The following is a 24,597-nucleotide window of genomic DNA, read 5'->3' as shown; positions in this document are numbered from 1 at the left end:
GTCACTTCCGGGCGCGGGATTTATTCTGAGAGGCCAGCGCCGCCTCAAAGCGGCAGGTACAGCGAGTAGTCCGAGAGCGCCCAGCGGCGGGCCGGGCGGCCGGTGCGGCCGATCATAGGCAGCTTCTGCACGTAACGAGAGGCCGGGCTGGGCCCGTACGGCGCGGGGAAGGCAGTCTGGAAGAGGCGCCCGCGGCACCGCCTCCCTGCTTGCCGCCCGGCGATGATGAAACGGAAGTGAGGGGCACCGCGCGGGGCGAAACGGCTCTTCTGGAAGACGTCGCGGGTGCCGGCGCCCGGGCCCTGCTGCCGGGGCGCCCCCCGCGCCCGGTGCACGCGCGGCAGCGGCCTGCTCTCAGAGGCGGTGGGAGCAGAGGCCGACGGGGGGCCTCCGCCCCGGGGGCTCTCGTCGCCCTGGGGGCTGACCATGGCGCTGGCGGTCAGCTGCGGCATCTTCCGCACCGAGTCCGGGGCGGCCGCCGGCTCCTTCTTGTCCCCAGGCGGCCGCGGGGCCGTGGGCGCGGGCTGACCCGTGCCAAAGCGGGTGGCCAAGCTGTCACCGAAGAAGGCGTAGAGCTCCCGGTAGATGTCCGCCAGGGTCACCGAAGGGGAAGGAGCCTCCGGCCCCGCGCCTCCTGGCGGCAGCGGGAGACCAGACCCAAAGCCTGGCTCTGCGCTGCCCCCGGAGGGAGACTCCTGCAGGAGAAGGCTGTCCCAGGGCAGGTCGTCTGAGCGCTGGCACCCCCTGCTGCCTGGCCCACCCTTGTTGGGCTCTGCTGCCTGGGCCTTCATCTTCAGCAGTCGTTCTACGGCCACCTGCAAGAGCAAAGGGACTAGGATACGAGGAACCTGAGCCTATCAAGTGTTCCAAAGTAAGCCAGCTGAGCTGCTGTGCTCATGCAGGGAGGAGAGGCTGGAAGGGGCTGGCACTCACCAGAATGGCTCCATAGACTTTGTGCCCATCTGCTTTAACCTGGGCATTCGATACTGAATAATCATCTAGCACAGCCTGCAGATTTGTCCAGTAAGTAGACAGGTGTGGGTACAGGACTCGCTCTACTGCCTGGAAGGGAGAGAAGAATGCAGTGAGTGCCTCTTTTTTGCTTATTGCCTCCCAAGTACCATTTCCCCTGAAAGATCTACTTTTATCTCCGGTACTGAATTTAGGGCTCAATCCTCAATTCCCTGCTTGGCATATTCAGCCAACGTTTGGAAGCTCCTGGATGCCCAAGCCTTAATTAAGCACTGGGAACAGAGATCGGGTACAAAGACATACAGAAACAATACAAAGTGACCCCACTATCACTGACATATGTGCCAAAGGCTAAGAAGGTATAAACAATGCCCCCTGGTAACAGAGAAATTTAGTGGCCAACTGTTACCCGATACAGCCAAGTAATGTCCTGGCGTAGATGTAACCTGGAACTCAGTTCAGACCACTTGTGCAAAAACAAACAACTGATAAGAGACCTGGACTCTGGTTATATAATTTTAAATCCTATGTTTAATTTAGGGGAAAGCAATTAAGACTTCACAGAGCAGGTGACGTTTGTGTCAGGCTTATATGGATAAGTTCTTTGGTTAGCCACAGACTGAGAATTTGAAAATGTTGAGAAAATTAACAAGTTCCTAGAAAAATAAAACTTAATGCTGATTCAAGAAAGACGAAAGCTTGGGACTTCCCTGGTGGTCCAGTGGTACAGAATCCGCCTTACAATGCAGGGGATGCGGGTTTGATCCCTGGTCAGGGAACTAAGGTCCCACAAGCCGTGTGGTGTGTGGCCCAAAAAAAAAAAAAAAAAAAAAAAAAAAGAATTCAAAAAAATAAAGGCATAAGGTTTAAAAAAGACAAAGCTGTCATTATTTGCACGATATGATCTACCTTAAAAACCTAGAATAATCCACAGTTAAAAGTGATAGTTTAATAAAGTAGCTGGATCAATACACAAGTCAATTGTGTTTCTATACACCAGTAAGAAATTAATACCATGAAAAGAAGACACCACTGCAACAGTATCAAAAATAGCAAGAATCTAGGAATAAACTGAATAAAGTATTTGTAGGTTCTCTTCAGGGAAAATTATGACAGGATCCTGAAAGACAGTGAAAGACTGAAAAAAATGGAGAGAGATGACAGGTTCTTGGACAAGAAAGACTTTCTAACTACAAATGGGAGCTCTTACAGCTCTGCGAGAAAAGCCAGGGTCCTCACCTTCCAGCCAAGGGCATGCAGTCCCACCACAGCCCCGTAGTGAGAGCAGAGAGGCCTCACAGGATCTGCCAAGACCTTCTGCAGGGAGAGCAGGATCTGCTGATAGAGGCCACTCACAAGGTCCCCATGAGTCCTGCGGGAGCAACATCCAGTCAGGGGGATGAGGCACAGCACTACCCAGCTGGACTCAAGTCCCAGCACACAGAGAAAACAGCACCTGTATGGCACACTGGGGTGAGTGAAAGAGGCGTCTGCGCCGAGAGACCCAGGACCTGAGGGCTGACGGACCAAATCCCTGGAACGTTCGTCACCCATCTGTAGACTCCCCGGGTTCACGGCACACCAGCTTGGAGGATTGAAGGGAAGAGGCTCCCAACCTCTCAACATAGAGCCTCAAAGCCAGAAGTTTCACCCCATCTCCTACCCCAACCCACTCAGCTCTGCAGCAGTCCTGCCCTTTGATCAGCACTAGGCCCAGTAGCTACCAGAAGATGTGGCTGAGCAGGAGGGCAGCTCCGTCCCGCAGAGTCCAGTGGTCATTCAGCGGGTTGATGGAGGCAGCCAGTGGCTCCAGGACACAGTAGAGGACACTGCCTACCAGGGAGCGGACATAGGGCCCCAGGCAGAGGTGTGGGTTCCGAACTAGGCTCCGTGCCACTTGCAAGAGCCGGTGTAGCTGCTCCAGGTCGTGGCTTACAGATTTCACCTGTTGGGAGGAGAGGGGTGCTTAGGGGCACACAAGGGCACACAGGAGCCTGCTCTTCTGGTGGCACCTGCCGTGAGCCCTACAGGTTGCTGCATCATCTCCTCCCCACAAAACATCCTCCCCTGCAGTCTGGTCACTTACCCCACTGACCACATAAACAAAGTACGGCAGGAGCGCTGCGATCTTCGAGTTGGTCTGCAAGTCCTGGAGAGCAACCTGAAATGGAAGGGGCCACACTGCACGATCCAGCAGCCCCAAGTATAAACTGATATATTTTTTTAAAGAACAATTTAGTACCTATGTAGTAAAATTTTAAACGTTCAAACTCTGTAACTCAGCAATTCTACAAATTTAACCCACTACAAAAGAAACCCACTCACACATACCCACATACAGATGGCACTGTCGGTAATGTAATAATAAAAAACTGAATACAACCTAAATATCCAACATATTTTTAACTGAATAAAGCAATTATTCTAAAACCGGACATTTAGTATAATACCACTGGTTGATGGTAAACTATGTATAGTTTATACATACAAAAAAGAAAAAGTGAGTGGGTGATTCTATAGAATTTCACTTTCTGCTTTGTATGATTTTATATTACAGTACTTCTATTATAAACAGATGCTGGCATTACTTTTTTTTTTTGGCTGCATTGGGTCTTAGTTGTGGCATAACTGCTCCTCCCTAGTTGTGGCATGCGAGCTTAGTAGTTGCAGCACATAGGCTTAGTTGCCCCGCGGCATGTGGGACCTTAGTTCCCCAACCAGGTATCGAACCTATGTCCCTGGCATTGGAAGGCGGATTCTCAACCACTGGACCACCGGGGAAGTCCCCTGGTATTACTTTGATAAGCGGAGAAAAGAGAGTAGGTAAATGAGTAAAACCATCTTAGCCCTGAACCTCCACCACCTGTGCCCTTCCAACTCCTCTGGATAAAGACCCTGAGTTCAGGTTCTGTGAAAGCGGACAGCAGCTAGTGAGGAAGGAGCTCGGCTCCCAGGCCCCACATCCAGCCACTGCACCGTTGCCTGGGGACCAGCAGCCAAGTTTCTAAGACAGGGAAGTATAGTAACAACAGTCCTAACTTTGCAAGGTAAATAGCAGCAGCAGCCAGACATGGAAGATGTAAAACCCGCAAACAGAGAGAGGCCACGTGGTCAAGCAGACCACCAAACCAGTCCTGGTCGGACCCTGGACAGAAGAGGCCCGGCACAGGCACCACCCAGCGGGCCCTGTGGCCCCCAGGGGCTAAAGCAGCAGGGCTGGCCGAGGTGTGGCCAGGCTCCCCAGCCTGGCTCCCTCTACTTCCTCTCCTCCCTTCCCGCTCAAGTCCAGGCAAATGAAAGCTACCGCGTGGATGCCCCGTGTGGCTCCAGGTCAACAGATGCCCCAAAGGGTGGGCTCTGGGTTAAGGTGTGGGGAGGCTGACCACCTGAGCCCCCCCCACAGGGCCCCGCTGAGCTGCCCATTCCTGTTCCTACTAGAGTAGGAAGAGGAGTCAGCGCTGGCGGAGGGCCAGCCACAGAGCACCACGCCGCCGCCACGAGCAGCTTCTGCCACATCAGCCACTCGGCGTTCAGAGGACAGAAGGAGGCATCTGAAGGAATCCCATGAGGACTTGAAAGTTGGACTTTGTGCCCCAATTCAGGCCCACGTGCTCACCTTCATCAGCTGTGGATCATCCCCCAGCACAGCCCGAGTCACCTGCTGGTAGTACTTGAGAAGGTCATCAGTCAGTGAAGACACAGCGCTGGGCACTGCCAGAGGGTGGGCAGAGGGTGGTCAGGGTGGAGCCCTGCCCTCTGCCAGCCTCCCCGCCTCCCCCCGACAACCACCGCCATTCGCACACTCCCACAAGGAGCCCATTCCGACAGGACTCGTGGAGCACAGAGCTGCCAGCCCCTGTGAGCAGCCTGCTCAGCCCTGACCTTACAAGCTCTCCACACCCAGCTCTGCACGCTGCCTCCCACCCGTCCTCTCCTGGGCAGACTCCCGCTTAGTCCCCGAGTTCCAAGGTCATAAGCCTCAGGCTCTGTGAAGCTCCATTCAGCAGCCCCTGGAAGCGTGACGCCTCAGGGACCCCAGCAAGCTGCCCAGGCTTCTGTACTAGCATCCAACATGGCATCGTGATCGGTCTTAAGTCTGGGACGCTCTCTCCAACTCAGGCCTCCGGGCAGGGAGCAGTGCCCACTCAGGGCAGGCACCCCTCAGGCACAGAAAATTCTCGTCAGACGAAGACTCAGAGGCGTAGAGGCACCACCCTCAGCTCCTAACGGAGGAACGTCCAGGCAGGGGGCCCATTCCCCACACTTCCCCTTACCCGATCCCTGAGGAGCGAGGTTCCCCTTGCCATCCAGGTAGGAGACATGAACTAGAACCAGAGCAGAGAGACGGGTCAGCCTGGGGTTCTGCCCCTTGTAATACCGTCCACCCTTCTGAGTTCCGCCCCGTCCACCAGCCAGCCCGTCACCACTCCTCCGGCAACCCGACTCCTGTCCCCACCCCATGCATGACCCCGGCGGTCACCTCTCACAGCTGTCTCGGCACAGCCTTTGGGGATGTTGGTGGCCAGGGCCAGCTCCACCAGGTTCACCTCTCGGTCCTCGGGGAAGTAGAGCTCACCCTCCCTGGCGGGGCGCAGGGGCAGCGCCTCCTGGGACCCGTAACCACACACAGCCTGAGTGAAGAGATGATTGGGCCGAATCCAGGGAGGGAAGAGGTGCTCTACGGACCAGGGCACGGAGCCTATGTTTGCGGGAAGTCCAGAGGTCCTGAGAAGAGGGGGGATGCCCGGGGATCCAGGCCATTCACTGGGAACTTGGCTGGAGCATCCAGTATTCGCTGAGTCAGGGAGTAGAATGTGGTCCCCTCCTCACGGATCCACAGGGACTCAGAACCCCACCCACAGGCTGCTGGTCCCCCCACCTCACACTTGGCCAACTTTGAAAACCCTCCTCTCTTCTAAACATGATCTTCTGCCCTGGACCCACTGCCTCGGAACAACTAGGCAGGACATTCTAACCCCTACACTTGTGCTCGGGCTCCTCCCTCACCCAGAATGCCCTCTTTTCCTTGTGACTTAGGCTAACCCCAGCCTCCCTTTCCGGTTCAGCTCAAGTTCCATCTCTTCCAAGGAACCTTCCCTAACCTCCTGGTGTCCGTGGCCGCCTCTCCCTCTCTGAACTCCTGGCCCTTGGGGGCTGGGCCCGGCACATGTGCTGTGGTGGCCGTGACCTTCCGTCGTGTGTGCACTGGGTCTTCACATCTCGCTGCACTGCCAGCCCCGAGCTGGGCGTGCAGGAGGGCTCGTGCCAACCGACCCTGCCGCAGCCGGCGCCCCGCTCACCTCCACACTGCTCCATCTGAGGGCCCTGTTGAAATCCTCGACCGTCAGCTTCCGCCGTTTGGTGTGTTTCATGAATTGAGAGCTATTCTGGGAGCGGAGGAACAGAGCCAGTCCAGGGACAGGGAACAGGGGGCAGACAACTGCCAACGTCACATCCCCTCCCAGGGACTCAGTTTCTCATGTGCAGGATGTGACTATGAACCTGCCTGGCCTGCCCACCAGGTGTGTGGTGGGCAGCACACGAGAAGATGCCCAGCAAGCGCTTTGCTCGCTGGAAGCCCAGCTGGCTGGAAGTGGGCTCTGCAGAGGGCGGGGACCGCCTCCACCGCATTCCCTCTGAGCAGGGAGTAAGTCCGTGCCTGAGGCGCGTACTTGCTGAATAAACCCCTGGGGGAGGGGGTAGTCAAAGGGAGGGACAAGGAGAGGGGGAGCGTACCTGGGTGGCCTCTCTGAGCCGGTAGCACACGTCCTCTGCGAGCAGGGCCGCCACCTCATCGCTCAGCTCCAGGCCCGTGCTCTCTGCCATGAGCCGGACGGACTCCCGAGGGATCTCCACGAACCGCCGCTCTTCTCGCTCCGACATGGCCCCGACGGAGCTGGGAGCAGGCAGGGAGGTGTGAAAGGCCAGCCCAGGCTCCCTCAGAGCCCGTGAGCCTGACTCAAGGCCCTCAAAACCAGTCTCGCTGCTCTCGCTCCAGAATCCCTGAACAAGGAGTCACAATGGCTCTGAGTGTCCAGGTGAGGAACCTGAGGCTCAGAGCAAGAAACAGACTTGAGCTGGACCGGAGGGCAGACAACAGTGCCACCTGAGAAACTGCCTGGCCTTGGGTTACACAGAACTGGGTCCCAGCCCTGCTCTACCACCTCCGATGTGAACCTGGCTGAGACCCTCATCAGTCTGAGCCCCGGTAAAGTAGTGGCAATAATCCCTGCCCTCCCTAACTCACAGGGTTGAGGTGAGAATGAAAGGCAATCAGGTAGGAGAAACTCAGGGTCTAGAACGCTACACAAATGGAAAATGTTACAATCACTAATAATAAACAAAAACGTCCTGCTTTCTTCCTTCGGATCCTTGCTACAATGGCTACGGACTAAACACTGATGAAAAGACTACTTTTACCCTGCCAGTCCCTTGCTCAAAAGTCTTCAGTACTTCTCCACCACGCATAAAAGGAAAGTCCCAACTCCCTGGCCCAGCACACCGTGTTTGGTCCCAAATCCCCGCAGCTGATCAAGCTGACCCGTCCCCCAAGTAAGGCCGCCTCGTGTCTTCCAACCCGCCGCGCGCCACACTGCAAGGGCTTGGGCTGGTCTGTCCCCCACCTTACTCCAAGCCCCCACACACTCCTCTTTCTTTCCTAAGGCAGAAGCAGCCTGTCCTCTGAGGTCTTCCTGCCCCATGTGCCATCCGGGACTGTCAGGCTTTTAGTAGCTGGGCTTTCCGTCCATGTGTCTGGTCTTCCCCAGTTTGGTCATGAGCCCTAAAAGCAGGAACCTGCTCTTCCGTTCACAGGATATGGCAGAATAAGAAGGCACGAAAACGGCGGCTGGTGACTACTCCAATAGCACAGCCCACGATTAGAAGGTTGGCCCTCACGGACCAAAGTGAGGCATCAGCACCATGGGCAGCGACGCCCACCCAGCTTCCCGGTGACCCACCCAGGCACCGCCCCACCACTCCTCCCTGACAAGGCTCAGTGGGCCACCAGTGACCTCCAGGTCCCTAAATCCAGTGGGCACCCTACCTGGTCTCCCTGCAGCACTTCTCCCAATGGCTCCTCATTGCCTTTGGAAGAAAAAACTAACCTGTGCCATGGCTCCAAGGCCCTGCATGTGTGGCTACATCTGCAAACACCTCTTTCCACTCTCTCGTGTTCTGCATACCCGTGGCCTCTTTCCATTTCCTCAAAAACACCTTATTTCAGGACGTTCATACATTGTTTCCTGGACTTGAAACGGTCTCCTCCTGTACCCCCAGTCCCTTTGTCCAGTGAGCTCCTAGTCGCTCCTTCAGATCTCAGCCTCAAATGTCGCTTGCTCAGGGAGCTCTTCTCAGACCCCCACCATGCGCCAGTACTTTACCTCCCAAAGCAGTTAGCAGTTTGTAATTATATACTTGTGTAACTTTCCGATTAACACCTACCTCCCCACTAGATTGTAAGCTCCATGCCAGCAAGGATCATGCCTTTTTGCTCACCTTTGCATCCCCAGCGTCAGGCACTGCGTCTGCACATAACACGCCCTCAATAAACACTTGCTGAAAAAACGAATAAAGAATAGCGATTTTGCTAAGCACATGCTATGCCTGAGGCATCGAGCTAAGTGGTTTATATGGCTTACGCCCCATTTTGTCCACGTTAACAATGAGATAGGTATTACGTAAGTACTATGTCTATATCACAGCCAAGGAAATCAAAGCTCAAAGAGGTTAAATGTTAAATGACTTTCCCAAAATCACCTGGCGAGCACTACCTGGGTAGGCAGCAAGAACTCAACTATCGTTCTAATCATGAGGAGCGGCGGGCTGTGGGGAACAAGGCCTGGACTCCCAGCCAGGAGACTTGGCGTTGGAAACCCGCCAATGGATAACTGTTAAGCTTCTTTCTCCACCTGTAAAATGGGAGCACGAAGTCCTGCCCACACGGAAGGCGCCGAGGGGTTGTCACTATTACGTGCCCGCATTACAATCCACAAAGTCCGGGCTCCGACCAAGGTCTCCCGCTCTTCAACCTCCTCTCCTCCACATCCTCAGCCACTAGCCATACTGTTAACGACGCGTGAGAACTGACCAGCTTCCGCGATGCGCAGCCTCCCACCCAGCCTCGCTTCATGCTAGATCTAGAGGTGGTGGGGTACGGGGGAGGAGGTCAGAGGTTACCGAACTTGGGTCACGTGGTCAGCGAAGGGGGCGGGCCCCCAGAGGAGCTGGCTCCCAGGCCGGTGATCGCGCGGCCCACAGCAGGACGGGCCTTCGAGGGCCTGCTCACCTGAGGGCTCCGGCACGGCGAAGGCGGTTACCGAGACGCTGGTAGCGGTGACGGTGACGGTGGTGGCGGCGGCGCTGGCGCCCACTCACCCAGCTCGCACTAATTCCCTCTCGGCGCTCAGGCTCCGCCCTCTACAAACACAGCCAATCGACGAGCGCCTTGAGGAGTTCCCGCCCACCAAAAGACTTCCCGCTACCCGATTGGCCACTGTGATGGCGCTGTAAAAGGCTCAGGGCGCCAGAGGTCACGTGATGCTGAAGACTCGCGCTTCTTAAAGCAACAGCTCTGGGGAGCTTTGCAGGTTGTGTATGGTTTGGTGTACGTTTTAATAACCATGTTCTCGAGGAAAGCGTCGGCATTCCCTTGTCTACTCCTGAGTTTCCGAGCACTTGCATTTACACGAATGCATTGATGCTTTCGACTTTGGCGTCTGCGTTAGTTCTGCTGCCCGCTTGGTGGGGATCAGCTTACCTCTCCTACATCACCTGCCACTTCCCCTTCCCGAAGGTTGGATGGGGCTCTCAGTAGGTATTCTCTGCCGGCAAAAGGGTCTTCTGACTGGGCCAAACACACCCCGTGCAAGCTCTAGACTCCAGGGCTCTACCCATTCGAGCACCCTACCTCGTATCCTCCCCATTTCTGTCCAATAAGCCAAATATAAGCCCTCACCTACCTCGCACACTTCCTTGACCGTTTTACACGCACAAGCTTTCCCAAACTTGGACCGTTCTCAATTGAAAAGCAGTGAGTGGGCTTAGTGAGTCAGACCGACACGGGATCAAACTCTGATAGTGCTTTTGAGCAAATTTACCTAAGCGCATTTCCCCCCATCTACAAAATGGAGTGATAATACCCACCTCACAGGGTTATTGTAGATTAAATGAGATAAAATGTAGATTGACAGTTGGTAGTTGAATTTTCACTCACACATCACGGGGCAGACAATGCATTAATTCCTTTATGTTCATCCAAGATGGGACCATTTGCAATGGGCTATTATAGAAAGGAGCTTTCTGTAGGGGAGCATGAATGTACACATCCTTGCTCTTCCTCCCTCTCAGGGTTAGATGCTGCTGCTGCCTCTAGAAAAGATCCTCTGAGACCAGAGCTGAGAAAGCCAGATGGATGGGACTGGGGTTGCCATAGCAACACCACCTAAGGGAACTGTGAGCCTGCTGAGTCTCTTCCAGTCATATTCAGAATACTTGGAGTAGTTTCAGGACTGTGCTTGGTCACTGGAGTGTCTGCCCACCTATGCATGAAGGGAAGGGGGGGCTCCTCTAAGGTTCTGAGTCTGAGATCAGCTCAGATCTCCTGGCTGCTGGCAGACCTCCTTGCAAAGGTGTTATTGGTAGGGACAGCCATTGGCAACCTTGGCAGCATGAGACAATGAAGACAGGATGGCCTGCAGGCCTGTAGGATGTAGTAAAGCTGCATGCAAGCTGTCTGGGGCTGATCTGCCTCCAGCTTGAGTCAAAGCAATCATGAGACCCACATGGCCATAGATGGGAGAAAGGTGGCTCCCACTCACTCCCCAGCCACCAATGCCTGGCAAGAAAAGCTATGATAGTTTTAGAGTTAGACGATTAAAAAAAATTTTTTTAAACAGTTCCACTACTCATTGTTGTGTGACCTTAGGCATGTTTAGTTCATCCCTCCGAACTGTTTTATCATCTGTCAAGTGGGGTGACAGAATGTTACATGGAACTGTTGTGAAAATTCAATAATGTGTGTAAAGGATTTAACATGTTACCAGGCACATACTCCTGTCACTATGAAGCCTGTGACCTCTTTAAGAGGCTGTAACTTCCTGGGAATTCCCTGCTGGTCCAGTGGTTAAGACTCTGTGCTTTCACTGCTGAGGGCCTGGCTTAAATCTCTGGTCAGGGAACTAAGATCCCAAAGCTGCATGGACAAAAAAAAAAAAAAAGAGGCTGTAACTTCCAGACTCCCCTAGTACCAAACCTTAAAAGATCAGAAGAGTCCAGGACCATCTCCAGGCCATCCCCACTTACTTGCTTCCCCATCCAGTGCCAGCCTTCTCAGTGCCACACCCCACATCCTCACCAGCAGTTCCATGAGCTGCTTCTCTGTCCATGAGTCTCTTCCTTCTGGCCTGGTTTTACTACTGGGGTATCCCCGACACAATTTACAGATGCATGATTCCATCTGAGAACTGGGGAAGAACTTTACTCTCAGTGAGACACATGTTTAGGGCCTAGGCAAAATCCTTGCAACCTATGTAATCAACTCAGTGTTGGGAAGTGGTTTCACAACTTGAACATTGTTTCCGTGGCAAAATTCATTGCAAGTCCAGCACAGAAACTTTCCTGGGTTCAACACACTTGGGAAAACTGGCACACTGCTGAGAACTGGAGATACAAAAATCAAAGGGATGCATATGAATCTATAATTATCTCAATAAAATAACTGAAATTTTATGTAATAAAAAAATGGAAAGGGAGACAATAAGGAAATAATGTGTTTTATGACATACTATAGAGGTATGAATGGAAGAGCCTACCTCTGTCCAGGAGTGGTGAGGCGAGGGGAAGGGAAACACATTCAAATGCCTTTTCCTTACCAGGTTAAAGGCAGTATTCTGGATGTTTCATAACAGGTCTGGACCTTGGCACGGTTGACATTTGGGGCCAGATAATTCTTTGTTGTAGGGTGGCTGTCCTATACATTGTAGGATATTAGCAGCCTGCCGGGCCTCTACTCACTAGAAGGCAGTCGCATCCTCACCCAGTTGTGACAACAAAAAATGTCATTGCCAAATGTCCCCTGGAGGCCAAGGTCACCCCAGGTGATAATCACGGCTTTATATGCACCATATAACAATAATGATAATTAACAGTTGAGTACCTATCATGGGCCAGGCTCTGTGCCAGCCACTTGCACATACAATCTTGGATACTAGCAGCAACCATCCAAAGAGGGTTACATGATCATTTTACAATGAGGAAACATAAGGTCACCCAGCTAGGACTGCAACCCAGCTCTGTACCAACCCCAATACTGTGCTTTCTATGACACAGCTCTGTTTCCCAAGGAAGTCAAGGAGAGCTTAAAACAACTACAAAAAAAATTGACTGAGATTTGATAGATTCCTAGGCAGCAAGCAGGTAGGTTGGGAAAAGGCATTCCAAGGTAGACAAATAGTACTGCAAAGACACAGTGTGAGGGAGGGTAGCGTGTCTGCTTAATCTTCTTATTTCGTGTATTTCTGTTGTGTTCCCCTAAGGAGATTATGAGCCCTTTCATATCTTCAGTTCAGTTTAGTTTAATAATTGATAAGCAAATAAAGGCTGTAGTTTATGTGCCCATCCTAAGAAGGGCTGGGACCCCCACAATCTGTATCATTACTGTCCTATTATTCACCTCTCTCTACCTGCTGTCTCCTCTTCCCTCTCCTCAGCTATACTCTTGTTTATTTTTAAGGCTGGGGAAAGGGCAAATACTCTGAAACTAGACTGGGGCTTACGACTTCCCTGGTAGCGCAGTGGTTACGAATCCACCTGCCAGTGCAGGTGACACGGGTACGAGCCCTGGTCCGGGAAGATCCCACATGCTGCAGAGCAACTAAGCCCGTACGCGACAGCTACTGAGCCTGCGCTCTACAGCCCGTGCTCCACAACAAGAGAAGCCACCGCAACGAGAAGCCCGTGCACCGCAACAAAGAGTAACCCCCGCTCACCGCAACTAGAGAAAGCCCGCACGCAGCAACAAAGACCCAACACAGCCATAAATAAATAAATAAATAGACAGATTGGGGCTTAGAATGGCTCTAATGATAGTATCATTTACTGGAAGCCAAAGACCCAACACTAGCACCTTCCCTTTAGTGAGGTCAACTTTAGACCTTGGCAGAAGGGTTAGTCAGATCCCCTGGTGGGTGAAGCTAGGTAAGGCATCAGGCCAAGAAAAGAGGGGCTAGCAAGCAACTGGTCCTCCAGCCTTTTTAAAAAAAGAGTTGTTCTGGGTCTTCCCTGGCGGTCCAGTGGTTAAGACTCTGCGCAGCCACTACAGGGGGTGCATGTTCAATCCCCGGTCGGGCAACTAAGATCACACATGTCGTGCGGCGTGGCCGAAAAAAAAAACAGACTTGTTCTTACCAAAGAAAGAAGGAGATGACACTTCCATGAGAATCAAGGACCTTTTATGGTTAGAACACACAGTCAGAAATCTGCGAGTGGCTGCTAAGCCACAAGAAGAGCCAGATGTCTTCTGAGGACAAGAAACCTTCCTTGCCTCCTCCACAGCAGCCAGACTTGGCCTCTGGACAACACGGGAAGTGTGACAGTCACACCTCCTGGATAAGGACTAAACAAGGTAGGAGGTCATGGTGTTCAGCTCACAAGCCCTGCCGAGAACAGGCAAAGCACGTTGGTTAGCCCCAGAGCTTGGGGCAGCCCCAAACATCGCCTTCCCATCCCGAGAGGCACGTGTCCTTGGTCTTCCAAGCAGACAACAGGAGAGTTTCTGTCATCTGTGGTTCAGGCGTTAAATCCCACATCCACCCCCTGCACCCACAAACCCCTCCTCCAGGCAATGACCCTGACACTCACCCAAGTAATCATCCATCAGGGAGCCGATAGCAAACTGCAGAAGGAGAGGTAAGAAAGGAAATGAAGCCAGAGCAGGCACAGAGCTATCCTCTAACCCTCAGCCTCAGGCCTTCCGCCCACCCATTTCTTCTTCCAAGCAGAAGAGCACAAAACCCCCAGGAACTCTGGGTAGGCAGAAATCAGCAGCTCTGCCTGGCGGAGGCAGGCAAGAGACTCACAATGTCATTCTTGTCCACACGGGTGCCCACAATCTTCAGGCGGATCTCATCGTCCTGCTGAATCACAATGTCCTGGGGAGGAGGGAGCGGTAAGGTGGGACAGCCCCAGGCCAGTACTCTCCCTCGAGTGGCTCATTCCCCTGCCCCTCTCGCTGCCGGCTTCCTACCCCCTTACCTCATCCATTGTCTTGTAACATGGTGGGTTGGAGTTAGGATCAAACTCCATCTCTGACGGGATGGACTGAAAGGAAGGTGAAACTGGGTGAGAGTACTTTAAAAGGATGCTTCAACAGATGCTCATGATACCTGTTCTCCTCCTTAGAACCACCCAGTGTGCCTAGACTTACATGTCGAGAGATGAAGCAGGACATGGGCCCAATTTCTGTGAAGAGTCCAACCTAGAAGGGAAATGAGTGACCTTGCTTTTTCTTTTGTCCCCCAAAGTCTTCTAAGCTTCCCGTCCTTATCTGGTTCCTAGTATCAATAATATTCTTCATGTGTTGAAACCACTCGGAAGTCTGACATTTGTTTTCATTTCTTTCTTTTTTTCAAGCATTCGTTTTAAGTTAAGGAAGTGTAGTGGTAAACAACTGAGGCCTAGAACTTGTTGGAACTTGGGATTTGAACCCCTGTTGGCCACATGATCTTGGCCAGTAGACAATTTCTCCAAGCTTCAGCCTGGAGAGAAAAGCACAGGGATAAAAGCACTCACCTCAGAGTCACCTCGAGGCTTTGCACATAACCTGGCCTAGAGGAACTACTCAGTCAATGGAGGCTACTATTGTTTTGACTATCAATAATGACTGACATGCCCCCCGAGCGAGGCAGAGCAAGATTACCATACCATCGGACAGGTGAGGAAGCATGAAGCACAAAGAAGAGATGTGGCCAAAGACACAGAGTTATTAACAAGTCGAGTTGGGATCCATCCCAGATCTTCTAAGGGAGGGACCTTTCCACTACCTCCCCTGATGGCCTTACCTTGTTGACCTGAGTGACAACGGCATCCACGACCTCCCCTTTAAAGGGTCGGAAAACAATGGCCTTGTACTTAACTGGATAAAGGACAAAGCCTCGGCCTGGCTGGATCACACCAGCACCGATATTGTCGATGGTGGTGACAGCAATTACAAAGCCATACCTGCAAGGAGGATGAGAAGGAGAAAGGCACTGTGTGTGGAAAAGCCTCTAAAACCATCTGCCACAAGAGACACTGAGCCTGGGGGTAAAGGGGCAGCACAAAGGGGAAGTAGATGGCACCCCTGCCCCACAGAGCTTAATAATCAAGAGAGGAGACAGGACGATGATCAGCATCTAAAATGCCAAATGCCTGGGGGCTTCCCTGGTGGCGCAGTGGTTGAGAATCCGCCTGCTGATGCAGGGGACACGGGTTCGTGCCCTGGTCCGGGAAGATCCCACATGCCGCGGAGCGGCTGGGCCCGTGAGCCATGGCCGCTGAGCCTGAGCGTCCGGAGCCTGTGCTCCACAACGGGAGAGGCCACAACAGTGAGGCCCGCATACCACAAAAAAAAAATAAATAAAATAAAAAAATAAATAAAATGCCAAATGCCGCTCTCATAATTTCACAATAAATGTCCAAAAGGGCTGCAAGTCCTTGAGCCAAGAGACCTCAATCTTGGAGATGCCTCAGAAATCACCTGGGAGAAACTTATTAAAATGCATATTCCACTTTTTCATCTCGGTCGCTGACATGCCATCCAGACTAAGGAAGACCCGGAAACTTAGGGGCCACGTGAGCCACGGCCACGGCCGCATCGGCAAACACCGGAAGCACCCGGGAGGCCGCGGTAATGCTGGTGGCATGCATCACCACAGGATCAACTTCGACAAATATCACCCAGGATACTTTGGGAAAGTTGGTACGAGGCATTACCACTTAAAGAGGAACCAGAGCTTCTGCCCAACTGTCAACCTTGATAAATTGTGGACCTTGGTCAGTGAGCAGTCACGGGTAAATGCTGCCAAGAACAAGACTGGAGCTGCTCCTATCATTGATGTGGTGCGATCGGGTTACTACAAAGTTCTGGGGAAGGGAAAGCTCCCAAAGCAGCCTGTCATCGTGAAGGCCAAATTCTTCAGCAGAAGAGCTGAGGAGATGATTAAGGGTGTCGGTGTGGCTTGCGTCCTGGTAGCTTGAAGCCACATAGTGGGAGATTCATTAAACGATAACAAGTGCTTTTCAAAAAAAAAAAAAAAGCATATTCCCAGGCCTTCCCTCAGAGAGTCGTGATGCTGTAGGGATATGAGATGAGGCTCAGGAACCTGTATGTTCAAAGAACACCGCAAATTACTCTGATGCTGGAGGCCCAAGTACTCTATAGCCCTGCTCATCCTCACTCATTTACATCACCGTGTACGAGGCTCCTCTGTGCAGAGCCCAGAGATGGTCAAGTCTCAGTCCTCTTCCTTCCTCCCCCTAACTCTCAATCTGCTTTTTCCTGCTCACTCATTCATTCAACAAACCTTCAGTGAGGCCCAAGATGTGCCATGCCAGGTCCCTGGGATAGAGAAAAGCAGCAGAATCAAGAGACTGAGCTCCACAAGGGCGGACCTCATTCTATCTTTTTCACTGCGTTGTTCCCAGGGCCTGACACAGAGCCTGGCACACAGCTGGAGCTTTAGAAATGTTTGCAGAGTAAATGAATGACCAATCTTGGCTGAAGGAAGGAAGCTCCGTTACCCAGCTTCGCAGAGGGAATCGTGGGGACCCAAAGCAGGAAGCATCTAACTGCCTAGGGCTCCTGGGAGAGTGAGAGGGCTCGCCAGGGTAGGTAGCAGAACCTTTCAGGATGTGTAGGAGTTGGGGAGGGGATGCAGGCATAGGGAGGCGTGTGCTCACTGCTTAGGCGGCACGGAGGGCGCGACACTCACTTGCCGGTGCAGGTCCCCTCCACCTCGGTGAAGAGCTTTTGCTTCACCGTGTTGAGCAGGTTGGGGCCGAAGTAGCGTGGGTGCAGCAGGATCTCGTGCTCCAGGGAGATCTGCGGGGAAACGGGGATGGAGACCAGGCTAGGAGCGGCAGGGATGTGAGGCAAGAAGCGGTCCCTAGTCCCGGTCCTCCGCTTCCCTCCTCCTCTCGACCCTGCCCTCGCCGCCACCCCGTGCCCTGCTCACATGGTAGAACATCTTCCCGGAGGAGGCTGGACAGCAGCCGGGCCTACTGCAGCGGCGGGAGCGAGCCTCCAGACCCACCGGAAATACAACAACGACCTCAAACCCGCTTCCGGGACTGCCACGGAGAAGTGGGAGGGACTCGCCTCCTCCACGGACGCCATTGGGCCTCGCTGTCGTGGGCGGGGAGTCCGTGAAGCTCCTCCCCTCTGTCCAGCCCAACGGCGGTCGAAAAGCCAGACTCACAAATTATCAGTGTCCGGCGTAGACTAGATGCTCAGTAAATCCTTTTAAAAGGAATTAATTAATTAATGAGAGATGGCATAAATAAAGCGCTTCAGCAGAATCTATTCATTCAGCAAATAGTTGAAGACTGCTTTCACATAGTAGTAAGTAGCTGTTCTTATCTCATTTAAGCCATACAGCAACCCCACCAGACAGGCTTTGTTATTACTCCCATTTACAAAGAAGGTCCCAGGCTCAGAAGGTTGAGGTCACTCAGGGTCGGGATTCAAATTCAGGATGCCTGACTCCAAGACTCTTGCATATTCAGGCATTCATTGCCTGGCTCTGGCAGTTTAGAGATGAAACCCGCAAAGTCAGAGCCTAGGAGGCAGCGCCCCCTCCAGGTGTGAAGAGAACCTCAAGTCGCTGCGCTCCTCTTAACCCCCTCTCGCCCTCTCGCCCCCTCGCCCGCCCCCTTACACCCAAGGACCTAGAGAACTGGTGAGCCTTGTCTGTTCCTTCAGCTCTGTTCACAGTTTTGTAGATAGTCCCTTCATTAAACTCAACTCAGTTAGCCAGAGTGAGCATTTAGTCTGTGCCCTGCGGGGACCCTGACTGATAAAAGGGCCATGGGAAGAAAGGCAGAAACATCATGAGACGCGGACCTATGATAAAGGCTCAGCAAGAGCAGCTGTTTCTAAAGCCCAGACAGTCTCTGTGACCTTGAGCAAACTCCCTGTTGCCTAAGTTTTTGTATGTTGTAAGAAAGGCTGACCTTCCCTCCTGCAAGAACCGAGGCCTCATGCTTTCTTAGAGCTGTCACACACCAGTTTCCATTGACGCTGCCCATTTCCTAGAATGATTGAGGTCGCCAGTCAGCTGCTCAGACTCCTTGGGGATCCCCTGCACCTGCAACCACTTAAGGAAGCAGATGGCGGGACGGAGGGCTTTCCTCTTTTCGAAGACAGCCTCCCCGCAAAAGCAACCTTACCTGCTGACAGCGGTGTGCTGGAGCCCCCTACAAAAGCCAGCTGTTAAAATTTCAGGAATTTTGCAAGCCAGTGGGTAAACACAACGATTATTAAAAAGCTAATTGTCAAAAAAAAAAAAAGTTAATTGTCTTGGGACTTCCCTGGTGGCCCAGTGGGTAAGAATCCGCGCTCCCAATGCTGGGGGTCCGGGTTCGATCCCTGGTAGGGCAACTAGATCCTGCATGCCTCAACTAAGTCTGCATGCTGCAACTAAAAATCCTGCATGCCGCAATTAAGATCCAGTGCAGCCAAAACAAATAAATAGATATTTTTTAATGTTAACAATAATTTAATTGTCAACTTACAATTAAATGAATTATATAAAAAACAAAGGCAGAGGTGTAGATGAAACAAGTTTGGCACTATATTGATAATCGTTGAAGCCAGATGATGGATAACGGTAGTTTCTTACACTTTTCCTACTAATTTTGTGTGTTTGAAATTGTTCATAATAAAAAGTTAGAAAAAACCAAAAATGTGATACTGTGATTTACAATAAATAAATAAATAAATAAATAAATAAATAAATATATATATATATATATATATATATATATATATATATATATATATGGTCTTTTTTCCCGTTTCTGTCACAGAGCTCCTAAACCCTTGGAATTGCCTAAGTGATAAGATGATGAAAGTGTCTTGATATTCATAACAAACCCCTTTCAACCACACCGGAGTTTATGTTAATAAGGTGACTTTTGGAAAGCACCTAAGCCAGGGGAAACAACCAAGTGACTGGAGGGTTGGAACTTTCAGTCTCAACTCCCTGACCTGGCTACTGAATTAATCAACCCTATTAGTGAAAATCTCCATAAAAACCCAAAAGGATGGGGTCCAGAGAGCTTGGCGTTGGTGAAGACCTGGAGAACTGGGGAGAGTGGTGAGCTCAGAGAGAGCATGGAAGCTCCACGCCCTTTCCCCATCCCACACCCTAGGCATCTTTTCTATGTGGCTCTTCCTGAGTTAGGGTCTTTTATAATAAAGTGGTAATCTAGTACGTGAAATGTTTCTTTGAGTTCTGTGAGCCACTCTAGCAAATTAATTGAACCCAAGGAGGTGGGCAGGGGGTGGTCTTTGGAACCTTCAATCTATAGCCAGTCAGATGGACAGATGACAACCCAGAGTTACCATTGCCATCTGAAGTGGAGGGCAGTCTTGTAGGACTGAGCCCTTAGCCTGTGGAATCTGATGCTATCTCCGTGTCAGTGGTGTCAGAATTGAGTTAAATCGTAGGACACTCAGCTGGTGTTTGAGAATTGCTTGGAAGTGTGGGGGAAAAAAAACACACATTGTAATTAGAGTCAGAATCATTAGCAATAAATACTTAAAACTCATCACTTCCTGTTTAACATAGTTTACTATTATCAACGCTCTTGAGGTTATTTACACCAACTGTGTCTGTGTGGTGTAAATGTTATATAATTGTCTATGCAGGTATAAGAGTTCCAGTTGCTCTGATATCCTCACCAGCACTTGGTATGGTCAGCAGGGTTTATTTATTTGTTTGCTATTCTAATAAGTGTGATAGTATCTCATTGTGGTTTTCATTTTCATCCCCCTAATGACTAAGGATGTTGAACATCTTTTCATGTACTTATTTGCCAAGAGTGATCTTTTCAAAACTCACGTCAAATCATGTCAATCCCCTACTTAGGGCCCAATGGCTTCCCAGGGCACTAGAATAAAACCATCACTCTGACCGACCAGGCAGGGGCCAGATTCGGCCAACTCTATTTTCTGCCTCTCTTCCCCTTGCTTTCTCCGCTCCAGCCACACTGGCCTCCTCTCCCACCTTGAGACCAATGCACTTGCTCTTTCCTATGCCTAAAACGCTATTGGCTCTGATTTTCACCTGATGGGGATGGGGGAGCTCCTTCTCATTTTTCAGTTATAAGCTCAATATCACCACTTCCAAGAGGCCTTCCATGACTACCCTGACTCAAGTAGCCACACCCCAATCACTCTCCTATTGTATTTCTTTGTTTTATTTTCTTCATAGAACTTAGCCCTATTTAGCATCATCTTATTAATTTATGTATGTGCATGTTGCCTGTTTCCCCTCAAGAAGGGCAGGGATTCCTGTCTGTTGTGTTTCTCTATATCCCTGATGCCTAGAAGAGCTCCTGGCACACAACAGGTGCTTGGGATCTATTTGCATCCGTGATCGAATCTCTAGTACCTAACAGTGCGCTTGGCAAATAATGGAGTTTAACAAATATGGGTTGACTGAACCTCATTCTCATGTTGAATCTATTATGATCTCTTCAAGCTCCCCAGGCATGGTTTGGCCATGAGAAATCCTCCCCAAGCCCTGATCTCTTTGCCTCCAAAGCTTCAGAATCCGAGACAAGCTACAACAGAAAGAAAATAGCAATGGAGAACAATCAGCTGTATTGAGATTCGGAGTACAAAGAAAGTCTACTGAAGGATTGTTTTATTTAACTTTTGTTGCACAGTAAACCACCCCAAAACTTTGTGGCTTAAAACAATCACAGTAATTTATTTATCTCATAAATCTACAATTGGAGCAAGACTCAGTGGGGAAGGTGTACTCCTACTCCAGGCAACATCAGCTGGGCAGTTCAGCTGGGGACCGGAGGATCCACTTCTGAGATGTCTCAATCACATGGCTGGCAAATTGAAGCTGGCTGTTAGCTGGAAGCCTGGTTGTGGCTATGGCTGAAACACTTACAGGTGCCCTCTTCGTGTGGCCTGGGTTCTTCACAGCATGGTGGCTGGGTTCTAAGAGCAAGCATCCCAAGAGGACCAGGTGGAAGCTCTATCCCTTTTTATGACTTAGCCTCAGAAGTCACACAGCATCACATCTCTCTGAGGGTCACAATCCCTCCTGGACTCAAGGTGAGAGACCTTACCGGATGGAAGGAGCATCAATGTCATATTGTAAAAGGAGCATGTGGGAGGGAAGATCCTGTTAAGGCCACCTTGGAGAACACAATCTGCTGCAAGAATAGGTCTTACCAACCTACAGAGTAGTAGAGAGGAGCCCTTGTGATGATGTCTGTCACCTGTCTCCCAAAGATTTATACACAAGCAGCAGGTCCAGCCCCTGGAGGGCAATCTCTGAGCAAGGATCATCCATCCTAGCTGCCCCTCTCACTGGTTCTAGGTTCCTGCTTCTGTGCCACCAGTTCATCCACCAGCTAGGATAATCCTGCCCCCAGCTGAGTCTGAATCCTCTGGCCATTGGTACAACGGCCCTGAGGACCACCTGGGGGGGACACTCCAGGAAGACAAATCTACAAAGTGGTTAAGGGTGTGACTTTGAAGATAGATAGACCTAGATTCACTTTCAGCTCTGCCTTTTATTAGCTTTGTGACCTTGGCCAAGTTACTTAACCAAGTCTCACAAGAACCTCAGTCTCTTCTGTCTAATGGGATAAGAAAGGCTATAATGGAATTAGAGATCATATGTTTAACACACTGCTAGCAGTTAACAGCTACTAAATATATGGTAGGTATTTTTCTAATTTCTACTAATACAAAAATGCAAAAAGAAAGCTTTTCAAACTTTTTCCTTGGGGGTAACTTTCCAAGGGGGTAACAATAAGTAGGAAATTTCTTCTGTTTTAGCTTTAAAATTTACAAACTTTTTTTTTCATGTACCATAGTCTATCTATGCCAGTTTAATATGCCTATTCCCCAAATAAAAACTTTTATCAAAAAAATCTGACTGAATGGTGCTCTAGAAAGATGTTTCCTGGCATCCTGTAGCTCCGTGTACCCCAGGGTGGGGGTATGTATATTCCAGTTTTGAGAAGCAAAACCAACAAGTTGTGCCCTGCTTAATGGTGCGCCTGGGTGCGAGAGAGGCTGAAATCTAGCACAACACTAGGCTTATTAAGCCACAGGGGCCACTAGTCTGTGTTGACCAAAGGGATTTATACAGAGGTTAAAATAAATGTAATCTTTTTTTTTTTTTTTGGCTGCGCCACACGGCATATAGGATCTTAGTTCCCCGACCAGGGATGGAACCTATGTCCCCTGTAGTGGAAGCGTGGAGTTCTAACCACTGGACCGCCAGGGAAGTTCCAAAATAACTATAATTTTAAAAACCAGGCTTCCCTGGTGGCACAGTGGTTAAGAGTCCGCCTGCCGATGCAGGGGACGCGGGTTCGTGCCCCGGTCCGGGAAGATCCCACATGCCACGGAGCGGCTGGGCCCGTGAGCCATGGCCGCTGAGCCTGCGCGTCCGGAGCCTGTGCTCCGCAACGGGAGAGGCCACAGCAGTGAGAGGCCCGCGTACCGCAAAATAAATAAATAAATAAACATAAATTTTAAAAAAATAAAATAAAACCTAGGTCCACTATGTTTGGCAACCCCAGAGTGTGTCAAGCACACAGTCTTTGTGCCCAATCTCAGGTTCACCTCCATTCTGGTCTCTTCAGAACCTGTAGAAACATGATCGCTTAAGCTTCCTGAACAGCCTATGCTCCTCACTGCTTAGCAGCTCCACAGCCCTCTCTCCTACAAGGGCTTTCCCTCCAGTCCCCTGGCTTTAAATACCATCTATATGCTGATGACACTCCCAATGTATATCTCCAGCCCCAGTGTTTCCCCTGATCTTCAAGCTCACAAGTCTAACTGGCTGAGGGGAAGCTCTACCCAAAGCGTCAAAACAGAACTCTCCATTTTCCTATCCCATTGCCCCATCTCAGAAAATGGCTGTCAGCCACACCATTGCTCATGCAAAGATTTTAGCCATCCTCGACTCCTTTTTCTTCTTGACTCTCATCTCCTAACCTAATTTTAGCAAATTCTGTTGACCCAGCACTTCTCCCCTTCTCCACCATCACTACCCTTGTCTAGCCACCATCATCTCTTGCAGAACAATTTCCACAGCTCTCTCCCTATGTGAGAGATCCCCTATGCTCTTCTCCAGACTAAGCAGGATAAGCCTTTAAAAGCAAGAATCGTATCAGAACACTCCCCTGCTTAAAACCCACCAATGGCTCCCGATTATACTCAGAATAGAATACAAGCTCCTCCCCACGGCCAATGAAATTCCACACCCACCCATTTGTGTGAGGTCAGATTTTAATCTTCATATAATCAAAACAATATCTCATAATAGTTTGAAAACAGAAACAGATGTGAGAATCCAGCTGTCTTATATTAAGCCAGACATTAAAGAAATTTGGACAAATGTAAAATAATGCCACTATTTTCACTACATATGTTTTTAACTTTGGAAAATAGAGTTATTTTTCCTAGAAAATGTTACTTACGTCGGGGTTTTAAAAAATTAATTATTTTTGGCTGCATTGGGTCTTCGTTGCGGTGCATGGGCCTCTCATTGCGGTGGCTTCTCTTGTTGCAGAGCACGGGCTCTAGGCACGCTGGCTTCAGGAGTTGCAGCACGCGGGCTCAGTAGTTGTGGCTAGACAACTAGCTGTTGTCTAGGAACTCCGGAAGATCTCTTCAGAAGTAGTCACGCTCTTTATTCTCCCGCCCAGGGACATTTTAGGGCCTTGGCCCACTCTCTCCTTTCCTACCAGCTACTGCCCACTACGCTACAGACAGAGAAGGACACTCATCTGTTTATTGTAAGTTGGCTATAGAATTTAGGCTAGGGACACTACGACTGCATTCGCGCAGCTGCTAATTCCCTGACACCACCACTGTTGAGCCAGGAGCCCAGAACCATCAGACAAGGGAGTGAGGCAGCAGGGCATCTTGGAGTTTTTGAGAGAGTAAGGGACCTACAAGAAACAACTGCAGTTCAGAGAGGTGCAGCTATCGCCCACGGTTACAGCAGAGCCGGGTCTAAGACTCGCGCCTCCTGGATACCACACCAGCTTGTAGCTTCTCCTTTTCCCGGTCACCCAGCAGCGAGGGTGACGTGCTGTCCGCTAAGACACAACGCTCTGCGACATGGCGAGCCTCGCGGCCCGCCTGCAGGGCGTCGCACTCCTACTGCCTCAGGTAGCTGGAAAAGCTCAGCCAATCCAGAGGGCTCTGAGGCAAAGAAGGCGGTTAGAAAAGGAAAAGTTTAGGACAGGAGCGCTAACCAATCGGGCGCCTACGAGCCTGAGCGACGGCCACCAGCACCCACTTGGAGACGCCGCCCCGAGCCGGGGGGATGGTTAGTGGAGAGTGAACCAATCCATGACGAGGAAAGGCAAATTTGAGCC

At 50.9% G+C, this 24,597-nt stretch overlaps 3 protein-coding genes across 8 annotated transcripts; 1 reads left to right on the top strand and 2 right to left on the bottom strand.

The window, feature by feature from the left end:
• Positions 1–5: 5 nt before the first annotated feature.
• Positions 6–9,386, bottom strand: TAF6L (TATA-box binding protein associated factor 6 like). 6 transcript variants are annotated; one of them, XM_059068799.2, is made up of 12 exons: positions 9,260–9,386; positions 8,470–8,529; positions 6,709–6,868; positions 6,273–6,359; positions 5,453–5,603; positions 5,247–5,297; positions 4,589–4,683; positions 3,059–3,133; positions 2,697–2,917; positions 2,212–2,344; positions 934–1,062; positions 6–815 (listed from the first exon to the last, which is right to left on the bottom strand). In XM_059068799.2, exons 2-12 carry the CDS (start codon positions 8,475–8,477, stop codon positions 45–47), a joined length of 1,881 nt encoding a protein of 626 aa, XP_058924782.1. In that variant the 5' UTR covers positions 8,478–8,529; positions 9,260–9,386; the 3' UTR covers positions 6–44. The 6 variants fall into 6 exon arrangements, with proteins under 6 accessions (XP_058924782.1, XP_066893535.1, XP_066893534.1 ...); XM_067037434.1 differs by lacking the exon at positions 9,260–9,386 and adding an exon at positions 9,151–9,218; XM_067037433.1 differs by lacking the exon at positions 9,260–9,386 and adding an exon at positions 9,062–9,122.
• A 4,018-nt stretch (positions 9,387–13,404) lies between these two features.
• Positions 13,405–24,421, bottom strand: POLR2G (RNA polymerase II subunit G). The gene is made up of 9 exons (XM_059069110.2): positions 23,692–24,421; positions 17,184–17,467; positions 16,941–17,050; positions 15,030–15,189; positions 14,396–14,446; positions 14,224–14,289; positions 14,049–14,120; positions 13,831–13,864; positions 13,405–13,625 (listed from the first exon to the last, which is right to left on the bottom strand). Exons 2-9 carry the CDS (start codon positions 17,193–17,195, stop codon positions 13,612–13,614), a joined length of 519 nt encoding a protein of 172 aa, XP_058925093.1. The 5' UTR covers positions 17,196–17,467; positions 23,692–24,421; the 3' UTR covers positions 13,405–13,611.
• On the top strand, positions 15,739–16,223 carry LOC131759697 (large ribosomal subunit protein uL15-like). Its single transcript, XM_059069111.2, has one exon. It carries the CDS (start codon positions 15,760–15,762, stop codon positions 16,204–16,206), a length of 447 nt encoding a protein of 148 aa, XP_058925094.1. The 5' UTR covers positions 15,739–15,759; the 3' UTR covers positions 16,207–16,223.
• Positions 24,422–24,597: the final 176 nt, after the last annotated feature.

The sequence above is a fragment of the Kogia breviceps genome, chromosome 7, assembly GCF_026419965.1.
Source record: "Kogia breviceps isolate mKogBre1 chromosome 7, mKogBre1 haplotype 1, whole genome shotgun sequence".
In the NCBI taxonomy this organism is placed as follows: Eukaryota; Metazoa; Chordata; class Mammalia; order Artiodactyla; family Physeteridae; genus Kogia; species Kogia breviceps.
The sequence above is the reverse complement of the archived record's forward strand: the minus strand, read 5'-3'. Positions and strand labels throughout refer to the sequence as shown.

What these genes read in the sequence shown, in the direction of transcription:
- TAF6L (XM_067037432.1), bottom strand. Translation starts at nt 8,783, where the DNA reads ATGATTAGAACGATAGTTGAGTTCTTGCTGCCTACCCAGGTAGTGCTC. An exon ending in GGCTCAGAGAGGCCACCCAG is followed by an intron (nt 6,360 to 6,708) that starts GTACGCTCCCCC and finishes CTCCGCTCCCAG; the next exon opens with AATAGCTCTCAATTCATGAA. An exon ending in TCAGATGGAGCAGTGTGGAG is followed by an intron (nt 5,604 to 6,272) that starts GTGAGCGGGGCG and finishes CTCTTCACTCAG; the next exon opens with GCTGTGTGTGGTTACGGGTC.
- LOC131759697 (XM_059069111.2), top strand. Translation starts at nt 15,760, where the DNA reads ATGCCATCCAGACTAAGGAAGACCCGGAAACTTAGGGGCCACGTGAGC.
- POLR2G (XM_059069110.2), bottom strand. An exon ending in TTGTCACTCAGGTCAACAAG is followed by an intron (nt 14,447 to 15,029) that starts GTAAGGCCATCA and finishes TTTCCCTTCTAG; the next exon opens with GTTGGACTCTTCACAGAAAT. An exon ending in GTGTGGACAAGAATGACATT is followed by an intron (nt 13,865 to 14,048) that starts GTGAGTCTCTTG and finishes CTCCTTCTGCAG; the next exon opens with TTTGCTATCGGCTCCCTGAT.